The sequence below is a fragment of the Echinops telfairi genome, unplaced genomic scaffold (genome assembly GCF_000313985.2).
Source record: "Echinops telfairi isolate 266 unplaced genomic scaffold, ASM31398v2 ScPeMD7_7458;HRSCAF=8496, whole genome shotgun sequence".
NCBI classification, from domain to species: domain Eukaryota; kingdom Metazoa; phylum Chordata; class Mammalia; order Afrosoricida; family Tenrecidae; genus Echinops; species Echinops telfairi.
The window spans coordinates 49482108-49494360 of NW_022111358.1; the positions used below are offsets into that span (position 1 = coordinate 49482108).

At 48.8% G+C, this 12253-nt stretch overlaps 1 protein-coding gene across 1 annotated transcript in view; it reads left to right on the top strand.

The window, feature by feature from the left end:
- The window catches only part of RNF213 (ring finger protein 213), a 118356-nt gene that overhangs the window by 87878 nt on the left and 18225 nt on the right, over positions 1-12253 (top strand). Inside the window, exons 36-43 of the mRNA XM_045299779.1 lie at positions 5111-5302; positions 7004-7140; positions 7875-8029; positions 8131-8343; positions 8846-9027; positions 9592-9712; positions 11582-11682; positions 11791-11973. Of these exons, the coding sequence (XP_045155714.1) occupies positions 5111-5302; positions 7004-7140; positions 7875-8029; positions 8131-8343; positions 8846-9027; positions 9592-9712; positions 11582-11682; positions 11791-11973 (1284 nt within the window). The remainder of the gene's footprint in view (positions 1-5110; positions 5303-7003; positions 7141-7874; positions 8030-8130; positions 8344-8845; positions 9028-9591; positions 9713-11581; positions 11683-11790; positions 11974-12253) is intronic.

The window sequence follows — 12253 nt, forward strand, 5'->3', positions numbered from 1 at the left end:
CCGACATTAGGTCCTCATTTTTCCCCTCCCTCCCTGCTCCCCCCTCCCTCATGAGCCCTTGATAGTTTATAAATTGGTATTTTGTCATATCTTGCCCTGTCCGACGTCTCCCTTCACCCACTTTTCGGTTGTCTGTCCCCCAGGGAGGAGGTCACATATAGTTCCTTGTAATCGGTTCCCTCTTTCCTACCCATTCTCCCTTTACCCTCCCTGTTTCGCCACTCACACCACTGGTCCTATAGGGCTCATCTGCCCTGGATTCCCTGTATTTTCAGTTCCTATCTGTACCAGTGTACATCCTCTGGTCTAGCCAGACTTGCAAGGTCGAATTCGAGTCATGGTAGTGGGAGCGGGGAGGAAACATTTAGGAACTAGAGGAAAGATGTATTTCTCATCGTTGTTACATCGCACCCTGACTGGCTCGTCTCCTCCCTGAGACCCCTCTACAAGGGGATCTCCAGTGGCCTACTAATGGGCTTTGGATCTCCACTCCGCACTCCCTCCATCATTCATTATGGTAAGATTTTTCGTTCTGATGATGCCTTATACCTGATCCCTTCAACACCTCGTGGATGCATAGGCTGGTGTGCTTCTTCCATGTGGGTTTTGTTGCTTCTGAGCTTGATGGCCGCTTGATTACCTTCAAGCCTTTAAGACCCCAGACACTATACTTTTTGATAGCCGGACACCATCAGCTTTCTTCGCCACATCTGTATTTTTTTTTAATGTAGGATATGTTTTATTTGTACTTTTTATTAGTTGGGATTTAATACATATTTCATTCCATATTTCAATCATGTCAAGTAGCATTGTACACTTGCTACCACAATCAGTTTCCAAACATCCTTTTTCTACATGGACTCCTTGACATTGTCTCCCTTTTGATTCTATATTACCCTTTTTATGTCCATGGGTTTTGCCCTGACATCACCCACTTCATTTGTCACTGGTGCGATTTGTGTATCCTCCTTTTCCTTTGTTAGATTTCCAGGTGTTTTTATTAATCTGTTCATATAGAGCCAACTGACAGTCTTGTTGATTCTTTTGGTTTTGTTTCATTTATTTCATTTATTTGTTTCATTTATTTCATTTTTATTATTTATTTTCTTGAGATGACTTTAGGCTTATTTTGTTGTTCTTTTTCTAATTGTTCTGAATGTTGGACTAGGTATTGATTTTGGTCCTTTCATCTCTTTTGATGTGTGGGTATTTATTGATATAAAATTCCCAGTGAGCACTGCTTCTCTTTGTTATTGTTCCCGATTTGATTACCCCCCCCCCAAAAAAAAAATCTTCTTGTTAACATTTTTTTCTGTTATTCTGTAGTTTTTAAGTAGGCTATTACTCAGTTTCCACATATTTTACTTTCCCCCTGATCTTCCTGTTGTTCGTTTCTAACTCCATAGTGCTGTGATCTGAGATGGTGCTCTGCAGGGCTTCGTGTGCACCGGAGAAGAAGACATACTGTGTTGCTGGGTACAGTGTTCTGGGCATGTCCTGGAGGACCAGGCAGAGCTCGCTCTGTTGTACACAGGGTTGCTATGAGTTGGAACCAGCTCACCAGCACCCAACAGCAAACAGCAATTACTGCAGAGCAGTCTGTTTCTCTCCTCAGTTCCCTTGGAGTTTGATTTATATATTTTGAGGCTCTTTCATTGGGTGCATAGATATTTATTTTGGCTCTGCCTTCTTGATCGATCGACCATTTAGTCATTATATAATATCCTTCCATGTCTCTTATGCTGGCTTTTGCCTTATAATCTAGCTTACCGAAATTAACAATGCCACTGTTGTTTTTTGGTTGCCATTTGCTGGATAGATTCCCCCCGCCCCCCCATTCTTTGACTTTAGTTTACTTTTGTCTTTGTGTTTAAGTTGTGTCTCTTACAAATATCCTTTTAATGGGTCCTATTTTCTTATTCAGTCTACTACTCTCTCAATTGGAAGATTTAATCCATGTATATTCAGTGTAAATTTATATAGGTATGAATTTACTGCTGTCATTTTGCTGTGAGAGTGAGTGTGTGTGGGGGTGGTGGTGGTGGTGCTGGTTTTCATTTTGTTTTATGGGAGTGCAGGACGAAGCTCGATGGTGGCTATCTGAGGGTATGTGTACTCTTGTCTCTACTTTTGTGTGTGCTTATAATTTTTCATAATAATAAAAGAGAATGGTAGGTAATGGTAGAACGGTAAACATTCATCAGCTTGTCATAAGCCCTGGGTGGCTGTTGTTTTAGGTCTTTAAACTGAGAGTGACATGCAGGGAGCTCTCCAGGCTTACTATGTGAAGCAACCCTCCCATTGCCATTGGGGAGACTCAGACTCAGTGACACTGAAGGACAGAATGGAGTCTACTGAGGGTATTTCAAGACTGTCAGCCTTTATGGGGATCCTATTGCTCCTGCTGAGTGGCTGATGTGTGTGAAGCATTGACTTTGCAGGTAGCGGCTGGGGCCTTAATCACTGCACCACCAGGGCTCACCTGTGAACTAAACTTGCTTATTGCTATTGAGGCGATGCCGACTCATAGTGACCCTATAAAACAGGGTAAAACTGCCCCTGTGAGTTTCTGAGACTGCAACTCATTATGGGAGTAGTGGCTGGTAGATTTGAACTGCTGATCCAGTATGTAACCACTGCTGCACGGGCTCCATGTGGAGTAAAGGGAACCTCCTACAGTGGCCCCAGAAGAGTTCCTTTATTGTTTATGGTCTTCTCTGTAAAACCTTGACCCACACATGGAAGAAGCACACCAGCCTGTGTGACCACGAGCTGTCGAAGGGATCAAGTATCAGGCATCAAAGAACAAAAAGTCATATCATTGTATATGAGGGTGAGTCCAGAGTGGAGACTCAAAGCCCATTGGTAGGCAACTGGACACCGCCTTACTGAAGGGTTGTGGGGAGGAGATGAGCCAGTCAGAGTGCAGGATAGCAACGATGAAACATATAACTTTCTTCTAGTTCTTAAATGCATGATCCCAATTCTACCTTACAAGTCTGGCTAGACCAGAGGATGTACACTGATACAGATAGGAACTGGAAACACAGGGAATCCAGGACAGATGACCCCTTCAGGACCAGTGCTGAGAGTGGCAATGCCTGGAGTGTGGAAGGAATGTGGGGTGGAAAGGGGGAATCAATTACAAGAATCTATGTATAACCTCCTCCCTGGGGGATGCACAACAGAGAAGTGGGCGAGGGGAGACGTAGGACAGTGTAAGACATGACAAAATAATAATAATTTATGAATTATGAAGGGTTCATGAGGGAGGGGGGAGTGAGAAGGGAGGGGGAAAATGAGGAGCTGATACAGATGTGTTGAGAATGATGAGGGCAACAAATGTACAAATGTGCTTGACACAGTGGATGGATGTATGGATTGTGATAAGAATTGTACGAGCCCCCAATAAAATGATTTAAAAACCCTTGCCCCTTCTTTGCACACTGAACGTTAATGATCTCGGGAGAGTTTATGTGCACTGGAGAAGAATGTGCCGCCCTGGCTGGCAGCTTCATCTTAGGGTGAGTTCGCTTTGGCGCTGCCTCCTCCTCTCTGAAAGGGTGTTTACTGCCTGTGAGGGAAGCCCTTCCAGGTCCAGCTTCTCTGTCTGTGGCCTGAGTCAGTTTGGGGCACTGGCCTCTGTGTGGTCAACAAGAGTTGATGTGAAGAACACCATGTTAAAGGGAAAGGGGAATCTTATGCACTGGTTGTTCTGCCTCCATTTCCCCCCCTGTTGTTAGCCTTCATTTCCTTCCTAACGATACCATCTGAGGGAATGCTGTCAGATGAGACATGAGCCGAGAAATACTTTCCTCTCCCTGGTTATGCTTTGTGGATTGTCTTCATATTTTTCACGTTCTGCATTTTCACTCTCCCGTTCCACTGTCACTGTCTCAGGTCCACCGGTCACTGTGCTGCTCTGACTGCAGCCCTGAGCTCTCAGTCCCTAGGGCTCCGCTCTCACTGGTGGTGTCTGAGCACTTCTGCAGCCAGCACTCGGAACTGGGTCCCTTTCCTTCCCCCATCTTTGGTGTCTAGCTCCACTCACCATCCTGTTTTGGGGGGACTTAGATCTGCTGCGCCGTTGGGGCTAAACTCCCAAATCTTTGTAGTCTTTATACTTTAATTTCTTACACCCCCCCAAAAGTCTGCAGGTACAGCTGAACAATGCTCAACCGTTCTCCGGTCCTCCCAGCCAGCTTGACCTCTCACGGTTCTAGTCTCGGCACTTTCTCCAGTTCAGTCTTTCTCCCGAAATCAGTATCGCTTTGATCTTGAGCATGCTTCGTTTTCTCAGTAGACCTTGGAAATTCTCCCAAGTTTCTGTGAACTTACATAAAAGTACTATTAATTCTATTCTTTAAAAAATATGGGCTGCATTTTTCTGCCCGATATTAATTACCTAGTAATAGACTTCATATAATTCATTTTTAAATGAATTATAGTTTTTGTTATCTGTAAACATATAACCACAAGAGATAGTGTAGACATACTCCTCAGATGGCATAAGCAGCAAGAGTAACAATAAACTAAAAGTCCGAGATAAACGTGTTGCCTTGTCTGAAATGAACTCTTTGGTCTCTTCTTTATTATATCCTATCCACACCAATTTCTTTCCGATATTGAGACATTGTTTCCAGATACATTTTGTCACTACTGTACTCTCGGAACATTATGATGATTTGTCCTGGGATATAGTAAACTGAGGGAGGTTCAAAAAGTTTGTAGACTTTTACTGCCATATTTTCATGAATCTTTTGAAGCCACTTCATAGAAACAAAATGTATACAATGCTACTTGATCTCTTAAATCGGCAAATTAAATCCCAATCTAGTTTTGCCTTGAATCTTAGACTTTTCCAACTCTCGTTTCTAGTGCTTGAAAATGACAGAAATTCATTTTATTGCCACTGCTATTGTGGGGAGTTTATAACAAGATACTTTGTGACACTTCTAGGAGAAGCTGGGTGTCAAAAGACAACAGCGATTCCATGCTGATGACACTGTCAGTGTTGCCCATTCTCCCACGGGTACATGGTGCCTGAGTCACCCTCTCCCCTGATTATTGTACGCTGTAACCTGGCTGCAACCTCTGCTCTGTGCTGCAGGAACACCCTGTGGAAGCGACTCCAGAATGCGGTCACTGCTCCCCTGGCCAGTACAATATCGTTCATCGACAGAGACGGCAACCTTGAGCTGCTAATGAGTCCTGATTTTCCATCCTGGGCAAGAGATCTCTGGATGTTTATCTTCAGTGACATTAAACTTCTCAACATTCCTCTGGTGGTGAATGATACAAGGTGCACGGGAAGCGTCTTTTGATGGGCGAGGGTGAAAGGCATAGCTTCACAGCAACGTGAGGACACTTGGTCAAGTATGATGAGACATAGGTTGTCAGCTTTAGAACCACACTGTAGTTGGTTGCTCTTTGGGGAGCCTAAAGGATGATGGCATTGCAATTACACGGGGCCACAGCTGACCTCCTCGGACTGCACAAGGCGTACGCAGGCCGCCATCTGCATCAGTCCTGCACTGATTCCTCTACAGTGCAGGCCAGACATTCCCCTACCTTCCCACTTACGTTACCAACCCCAGCACTTCCTGCTGCTCTGCTAGGTTTAATCATCCATTGCAATGGCCATTCATCTCATGGACTTTGGCCATATAATCAGGAGGACCATCCCCTGGAGAAGGACATGATGCTTGGTAAAGTCCTCAGTCGGCAGAAGAGAGGAAGACCCTCATGAAGATGCATTGACAAAGTGGCTGCAATCAGGGGACCAAACCCAACCACCACTGTGACGGTGATGCCAGACCAGCGGTTCTCTGCCCATGAGTCACAACTCCTTTAGAGGTTGAACGACCCTTTCACAGTGGTCACCTAAGACCATATTTCCGATGGTCTTAGGAGCCGTGACACCGCTCCTCTATCCGTGTTCAGGCGGGTCCGCCCACATACAGGGTCACCACAACATGAGGAGAACTATTAAAGGGTTGTGGCATTGGGAGTTTGAGAACTACCGTGCTAGACAGTGTTTCCTTCTGTTATACACAGAGTCCCCATGAGCCGGAACCGACCCAACATACGGATTTGGGCATTACAGCCCCCCAAAGGAGTTCACTACGGCTCTGAGAAATGCTTTGTTTCTTTCTTAGCCCTCCTGGGTTTCCCTGCCCTCAGAGCATCCCGCAGGGTTAAACGAGCCAGGCTCTTCTCACACCGCCGCGAGGCTGCATACAAGGAGAGCTTTTGGGTGTGTTTTCTTCTCCCTGCTCCTCAGTCTATGATGGGTACCCGCCAGCCTACCCTTGAGTCTCATCATATGACACATGCTTAACTGGTCTCATAGAAGCTTTCTGTCTGGACCTTGGAGGGCCTCTACTCTGGGCTCTAAGCTGTTTAAGAGCATCCGAGCAAATGGAGTTCAGTCGCCAGGAGAAATACTTACAAGATAAGATTCTACTGATGAACCGTGATAGAAGGAACTACTAGGGGAGCTGTGTCTCTCTACGCTGCCGAGGGAAGGGAAGAGGGGGTCTAGGTGAAGCAAGGTAGTACACTGGTGCAACGGCTAAGTCTTCAGTTGCCAACTGAAAGGTTGGGGTTTGCTGTAAGACTTGGTCACCTTCTCTCTTAAGGATTTCAGCCCAGGAAACCCTATGGGGGTGCTGCTCTGTCGCATGGGGTCGCTATGAGCAGAAACTGACTCAATGGCACCTAGCAACAGAGGACACTAGAACCCTAGTTTGGCCAGACTTGGGTGGTGACTTGTTTTTTCTGTGTGTTTGTGAGCAAAGGCATCACACGAAGGTAATCTCGTGGTTCCTCAGACAGAACCCCTCAGCCATGTGAAGCGTAGTAGACCACTGGGATCTTCTTGGAGTCACTGAAGTCCCTTGGCTTTAAGGGTTGAAGCGATGGTGTCAGTGACGGACCTTGTTCTGTCCTGAGTGACACACCACCACTGACCATATGCTTTGTCCTCCGGTGGCTCCTGCAGGTCTCAGAGTGAGATGTCCCACATTGTGGTGCAGAACAACATGAAGCTTTCAGACAACAGCGTCCCGTTCAGCTGGAGAATCAAGGACTACCTGGAGGAGCTGTGGGTCCAGGCTCAATACATCACCGATGCTGAAGGTGAGGCCACCTCCAGAGAGACTGATGGACAGACAGACAGGCAGGCAGACAGGCAAATCAGTCTTTTACTCACTGGAGACTGTCTTACAGTAAGCCAGTGACAACAAATGGCTGCTACACTGTGGTGTGCACTGGACGAAATAGGCTCCAGTAAGGGTCAGAGGTCCCATGGACAAGGGATTCTCTTGGATGGGTCTTAGCCATGTGGTGGCCAGGGAGGAGGTGAAGTGGGACATGGCCAACAGGAAGAGAGCCTGCTCCCCATTCCCTATCAAAGGCTCTGGCAAGGAGGTGACAGGACTGAGCAGCTGTTCCCAGTGGGACCTTTCTCAGCACCTTCTTCCCTCAAATGAGCTGTCGGAGAAACTGCTGACACACAGCCCGGACAGGGCACTTCACCCTGCCAGGCACCTGAACGCAGTCCTTCTGGGAAACACAATTATGACACAGCATTTTGGAAAAATCTCACTTCTTCTATACAGAATGACCTTAAAATGATCAACAGGTCAGAATACGTGGCAATGAGTTTATTTCCTAGGTAGGTAAGAACTCTGTCCCATCTTCTGAGTGTACCTGCTATTCCACTCGAACACTGCCTAAAGTATCTGGAAGGGACCCTCCCTTTCATTCTCCATAACGCCAGCCCGCTCACTCCTCTCTGAGGCCCGTCCTGACTCAGAGACCCCTGCTCCGTGAGCAAGAGCAGGGCAACCATGTCTGCTTTCCGTCGGCAGGACTGTCAGAGAAGCTAGTGGCGATCTTCCAGCAAACTCCTCTGGGCCGGTTTCTCGCTCGACTCGGTGGAGAGCAGCAGCAAACACTGCTCCAGTGGTACTTGAAGGACTTCCTGCTCTTGACCATGCGCGTGAGCACGGAGCAGGAGTTGCAGGTCAGTACCAAGTGGGGGATTAGTGTGACACCTGTGGCGTGTGGGCTGGATGCAAGACAGGGAAAGGGTTGTCTGTCGTGTAAACGCTGCTTGTTCTCCAGTTTCTCCAGCTGGCTCTGAGGTCCTGCATGGGCCAGCTGAGAGCGGTGGCAGCAAGGCCAGAGGACGAGGTGTCCCTGCCGTGGGTGCACCTTGCCTATCAGCACTTCAGGAGCCGGCTGCAGAACTTCTCTCGGATCCTGGCTGTCTGTCCGCAAATCCTAGACAGCCTGACAGAAGCAGTGGAGAGCCGCCGCCTGCCCGAGTATGAGATGGTAAGGCTCTTGTGGGCACATGGAGGAGCTTGGAGGCCAAGGGCTCAGCCTTCTTGAGTGGGAGGGTCCGACCCCACCCTGGGAATGGAAAACTTACGGGGTGTCCTCAGATACCGTTCAGTAGCATCTGGCTCATGGCGACTCCATGTGTGTGAACCTTTCAGCAGCAGACCGCCAGGCCTTACTTTCTTGGGACCTAGGGGGGGATGTGAACTGCTCACCTTCCAGTTCATAGCCCAGCACTTAACCATTTAGGCCACCCAGAGACAAGCTTATAGGGCCATGTCCCACAGGGAGACATCATGGGACACAGGTGTCAGTGTAGTCAGAGATGTTGGGAACATCACACAGCAGCTAACACGTGCTGTGTCCCAGGACAATGAGCAAGTCCGTTATGAGTCTGGAGCCGAGGACACTCTGGGCTAACAGCAGGGGCTCGGGGTTACAGGGCGGTTGGGGAAGGGGTACTCAGTCACTGCCTGTTCTCTGTCCATCTGTGCAGACGCTGGATGCGCTTGCAGCCATGGCCTGTGTTGAGCTGCTGACGAGGGACGCCCTACAGCCCACCCCCCAGGCCTGGCTGCAGACGGTGAAGGACCTGTCCACACCGCTGGAGTTGCTGTGTTCTGAGGTGCACATGCAAGGCAGCGGGAACGTGACCACAGCGCTCGTCAGGGAGCTCAGGTGAGGCCTGGGTGCCAGCCCCCACGAGCTCAGCACCCTGTAAGCAAGAGCAGCAGGCACAGCCAGGGAAAGGCTCTCCCTCCTCCCTCCCCCACACCAGCTCCTATGACCAGTGACATTCCATCAAAGAGCAGAGGCCCAGAGGAAGGGGAGGGCACATTCAGGCCAGGCAGTCAGCAGACCATGATGGCCCTGTGCCGTGACAGAAGGACACTCAGCCCAGACGGGAGGCGGAGAGGGATTAACAGTGCAACTGACTTCCTGGGAGATTATCCCTGAGACATGCTCTCAGCTGGGTCCGACCTGCTGGGGGAAAGGCCTGCAGCAGGTGGGTGGGGAGCACTGGGGGTGAAGGCAGAGGCATGTGCTGCTCAGTGCCCCCACGGGGCATGGAGACAGCATGTCAGGGGTTCCGGCCAGAGGCCAGTCCTCTCTACCATTGTCCCTCATTCCTCGGGTCCTGTTCTTTCTCTGAACTCCCTGCCTGGCTCCGGGGCTGTCCTCCCCTCTGTCAGTCTCAGGCGTTGTCCCCAGAACTGAGAGAGTGACCCCCTCTTTGCACAGGACCCAGTGGAACCGCATTTTTTCCATTTCCCTCTTCGTGGAGCACGTGCTCCTGGGGACCCAGAGCCAGATCCCGGAGCTGCACTCGCTGGTGATGGACTGTACTGCCTCCCTCAACAAGGTCGGTGCCTGGCCTTGTTCCACCTCATTCCTCAACCTGACTCTACGTGCATGCTCCCTCGTGGCTCTGGACGTGGCCATCTGGGAGCGCAGAGCAACGTGCTCTCGCCCCGAGCTGCCCGCTCCTTCCATGTTAAGTGTGTAATGACACGCCCTCTCTGGTTGTTCATCAGAGTGCATCGCTGAAGGGTCAGTTGCAGGCATAGGATGCCCTCCAGTTAAGTGTATGCAGAACGGGAACCAAGGGGGCAAGAAGATGCTTGGGAAGCCACTGGAAAGGAGGAGCAAACCCCACTGGGCCTTGGAGGGCGGCTCCCTGGAACTGTCAGCTCCCCTAGCTAGGAAACAGAGAGGCCTCTGCCCTCCCACACCCTTATAAAGCTGGTGATGGGACAGGACAGTGTCTCTGTAGGAAAGTCACCATGGGTGTAACTACCCTTCCCAGTGGTGACCTCCCAGAGCAAAAGGTGGACTCTACTCACTGCAACCTGTGAACACGACATGAGCGCACCAGCTAGCCCCTCAGTTCCGTCTTTCACCCCGAAGAGAAAAGCACAGACTGGTCATTCTCAGTAGCAAAGAATTGTAAGTCATAAAGTACTGATTAAGTTTAAAATCCACTGCTACCCACCATGTTTAGCAGAGTATCATACACATACACATAGACACATACACACCATTATACTGTGATAATTTCAAAAGGAGAAATCATTCAATAAACCTCAACCATCATGCCTATTTTGAAAAAAAGAAGATACTATGGGGAAAGTAGGAGAGAAGGGACTTTAGCTGATGAACATTCTGTCTGTGCGCCTTCCCCAAACCAAACCTACTGCCATCAACTCCATGGTGACTCACAGTGACCCTATAGGGTCGCACGGGGCTGCTCCAGAGTTTCCCAAACTGCAAACTGTCCATGCGAGCAGGCAGCCTCATCTTTCTAAAAGGAGCAGCTGATAGGTTTGAACCACCAACCTTGTACTTAACAGTCCAATGCTTAATACACTGTACTCCCAGGGCTCCTTCCCCTGGCATACATTATATAACCACCTTTATAACAAACATCAGGCCTAACCTCACAATCCCAGAAGCCTCCCCACAAATCCCACCCTTCTGTATGTTGCCGATGTGCATTTCTTAAAAAACAGCATTTCCACTTTCAAACTTATACCCTCGATTTACAACCTTCCAGTTTGTACATGCAGGAACGTTGGGTACAGAGTGGTCATTGAAAAATGCGTGCAAGCATTTTAAATGCACTGACTGTTGGCACTGTGGGTTCATCAGCGGGCGGGTGAAACGCAGCAGCCGCGCTGCAGGAGAACCGACGAGGCTGTTTGGTAAACTGTGGGGTAGCTCAGCTTTGTCCTGCAGGGCTGCTATGAGTCGGAACCTACTGGATCGCAGTGGGTTTAGGGAATAGTCAACAGTGGGCGTGCCATTGTAGCTGACGTGAATGAGGGGAAATGTCTACCAGGGAACAAGGCAAGCCCCCTGTAGGAGCCTGTGACAGAGTGCAATCCCGGCTATCAGGTGTAAAAAGAGGTGCACAAAACAACACATTGTTTGCCCTGGTATACATAGGGGGTAAAAGTAGCAATTTGGGAACAGCATGCCCGTCTCTGGATTTCGAGCAAACATGCCAATATCTCAAAATGGGGAGCAAGGAGGGCTCTAAAAGAACAAGGAGAGATAGTAAAAAAAAAAATCAGAAGTTGAGCATCTTAGTCCTCCCACGAAGCAGCAGGATCACACAGGAAGGGTATCCAACGGAAAAGAAACTGGAGAGAGAGAAACCCGCCTGCCCTGCCACCTCTGCCCTTTGCCGTTGTTGCTCATGAGCTCCCTCCTTGCTGTCTTTTCCGTTCAGTGTCTGCAAGGGAACTCTGACATCAAGACCTACAGGCCTTTTGCAGCGGTAATGAGTACTCTCTGTGAATGTAAGGAGCGGGCCAGCAAGACCCTCACCAGGTAGGTGTCTGGCTCAGGATCCAAAGAGGAGGATTCAGGTCTGTGTGCATTTTTCACTTTTCATGGTTGCCATGTCTTCGGGACTGACCCTACCCTTCTTGAGTCTAGGTTTGGGGTGCAGCCATGCCCCATTTGCCTGGGAGATGCACAAGATCCCGCCTGCCTGCCCTGTGACCACGTATACTGTAAAGGCTGCATCCAGTCCTGGCTCATCCCAGGGCAGATGAGATGTCCCTTGTGTTTAACTGACTTGCCAGACAACTTCTATCTGACTGTTTCCCAACAGCACAGGTAAACAAGTACCTTTTCTCCTAAGAAGGCTTTCCTTTATGTTTTTAAAAAGCAGTATTCAGAAATATAAACTCCATTTATCTTCTTACAGAAAAAAACCTGACTTCAGAGAGCTAACATAAGATCCTGTCACTTACAGATATCTTTCTAAACATCTAGAGTCTCAAAATTATTCTCTGCCCAAGATCTGCATTTGTAGATTTGGTGGGCAGCAAAATCAAAAGTGATGAACCAGAAAGTTATAAATTAAATAAAGCCATCCCAAGAGACCCAGTAAATG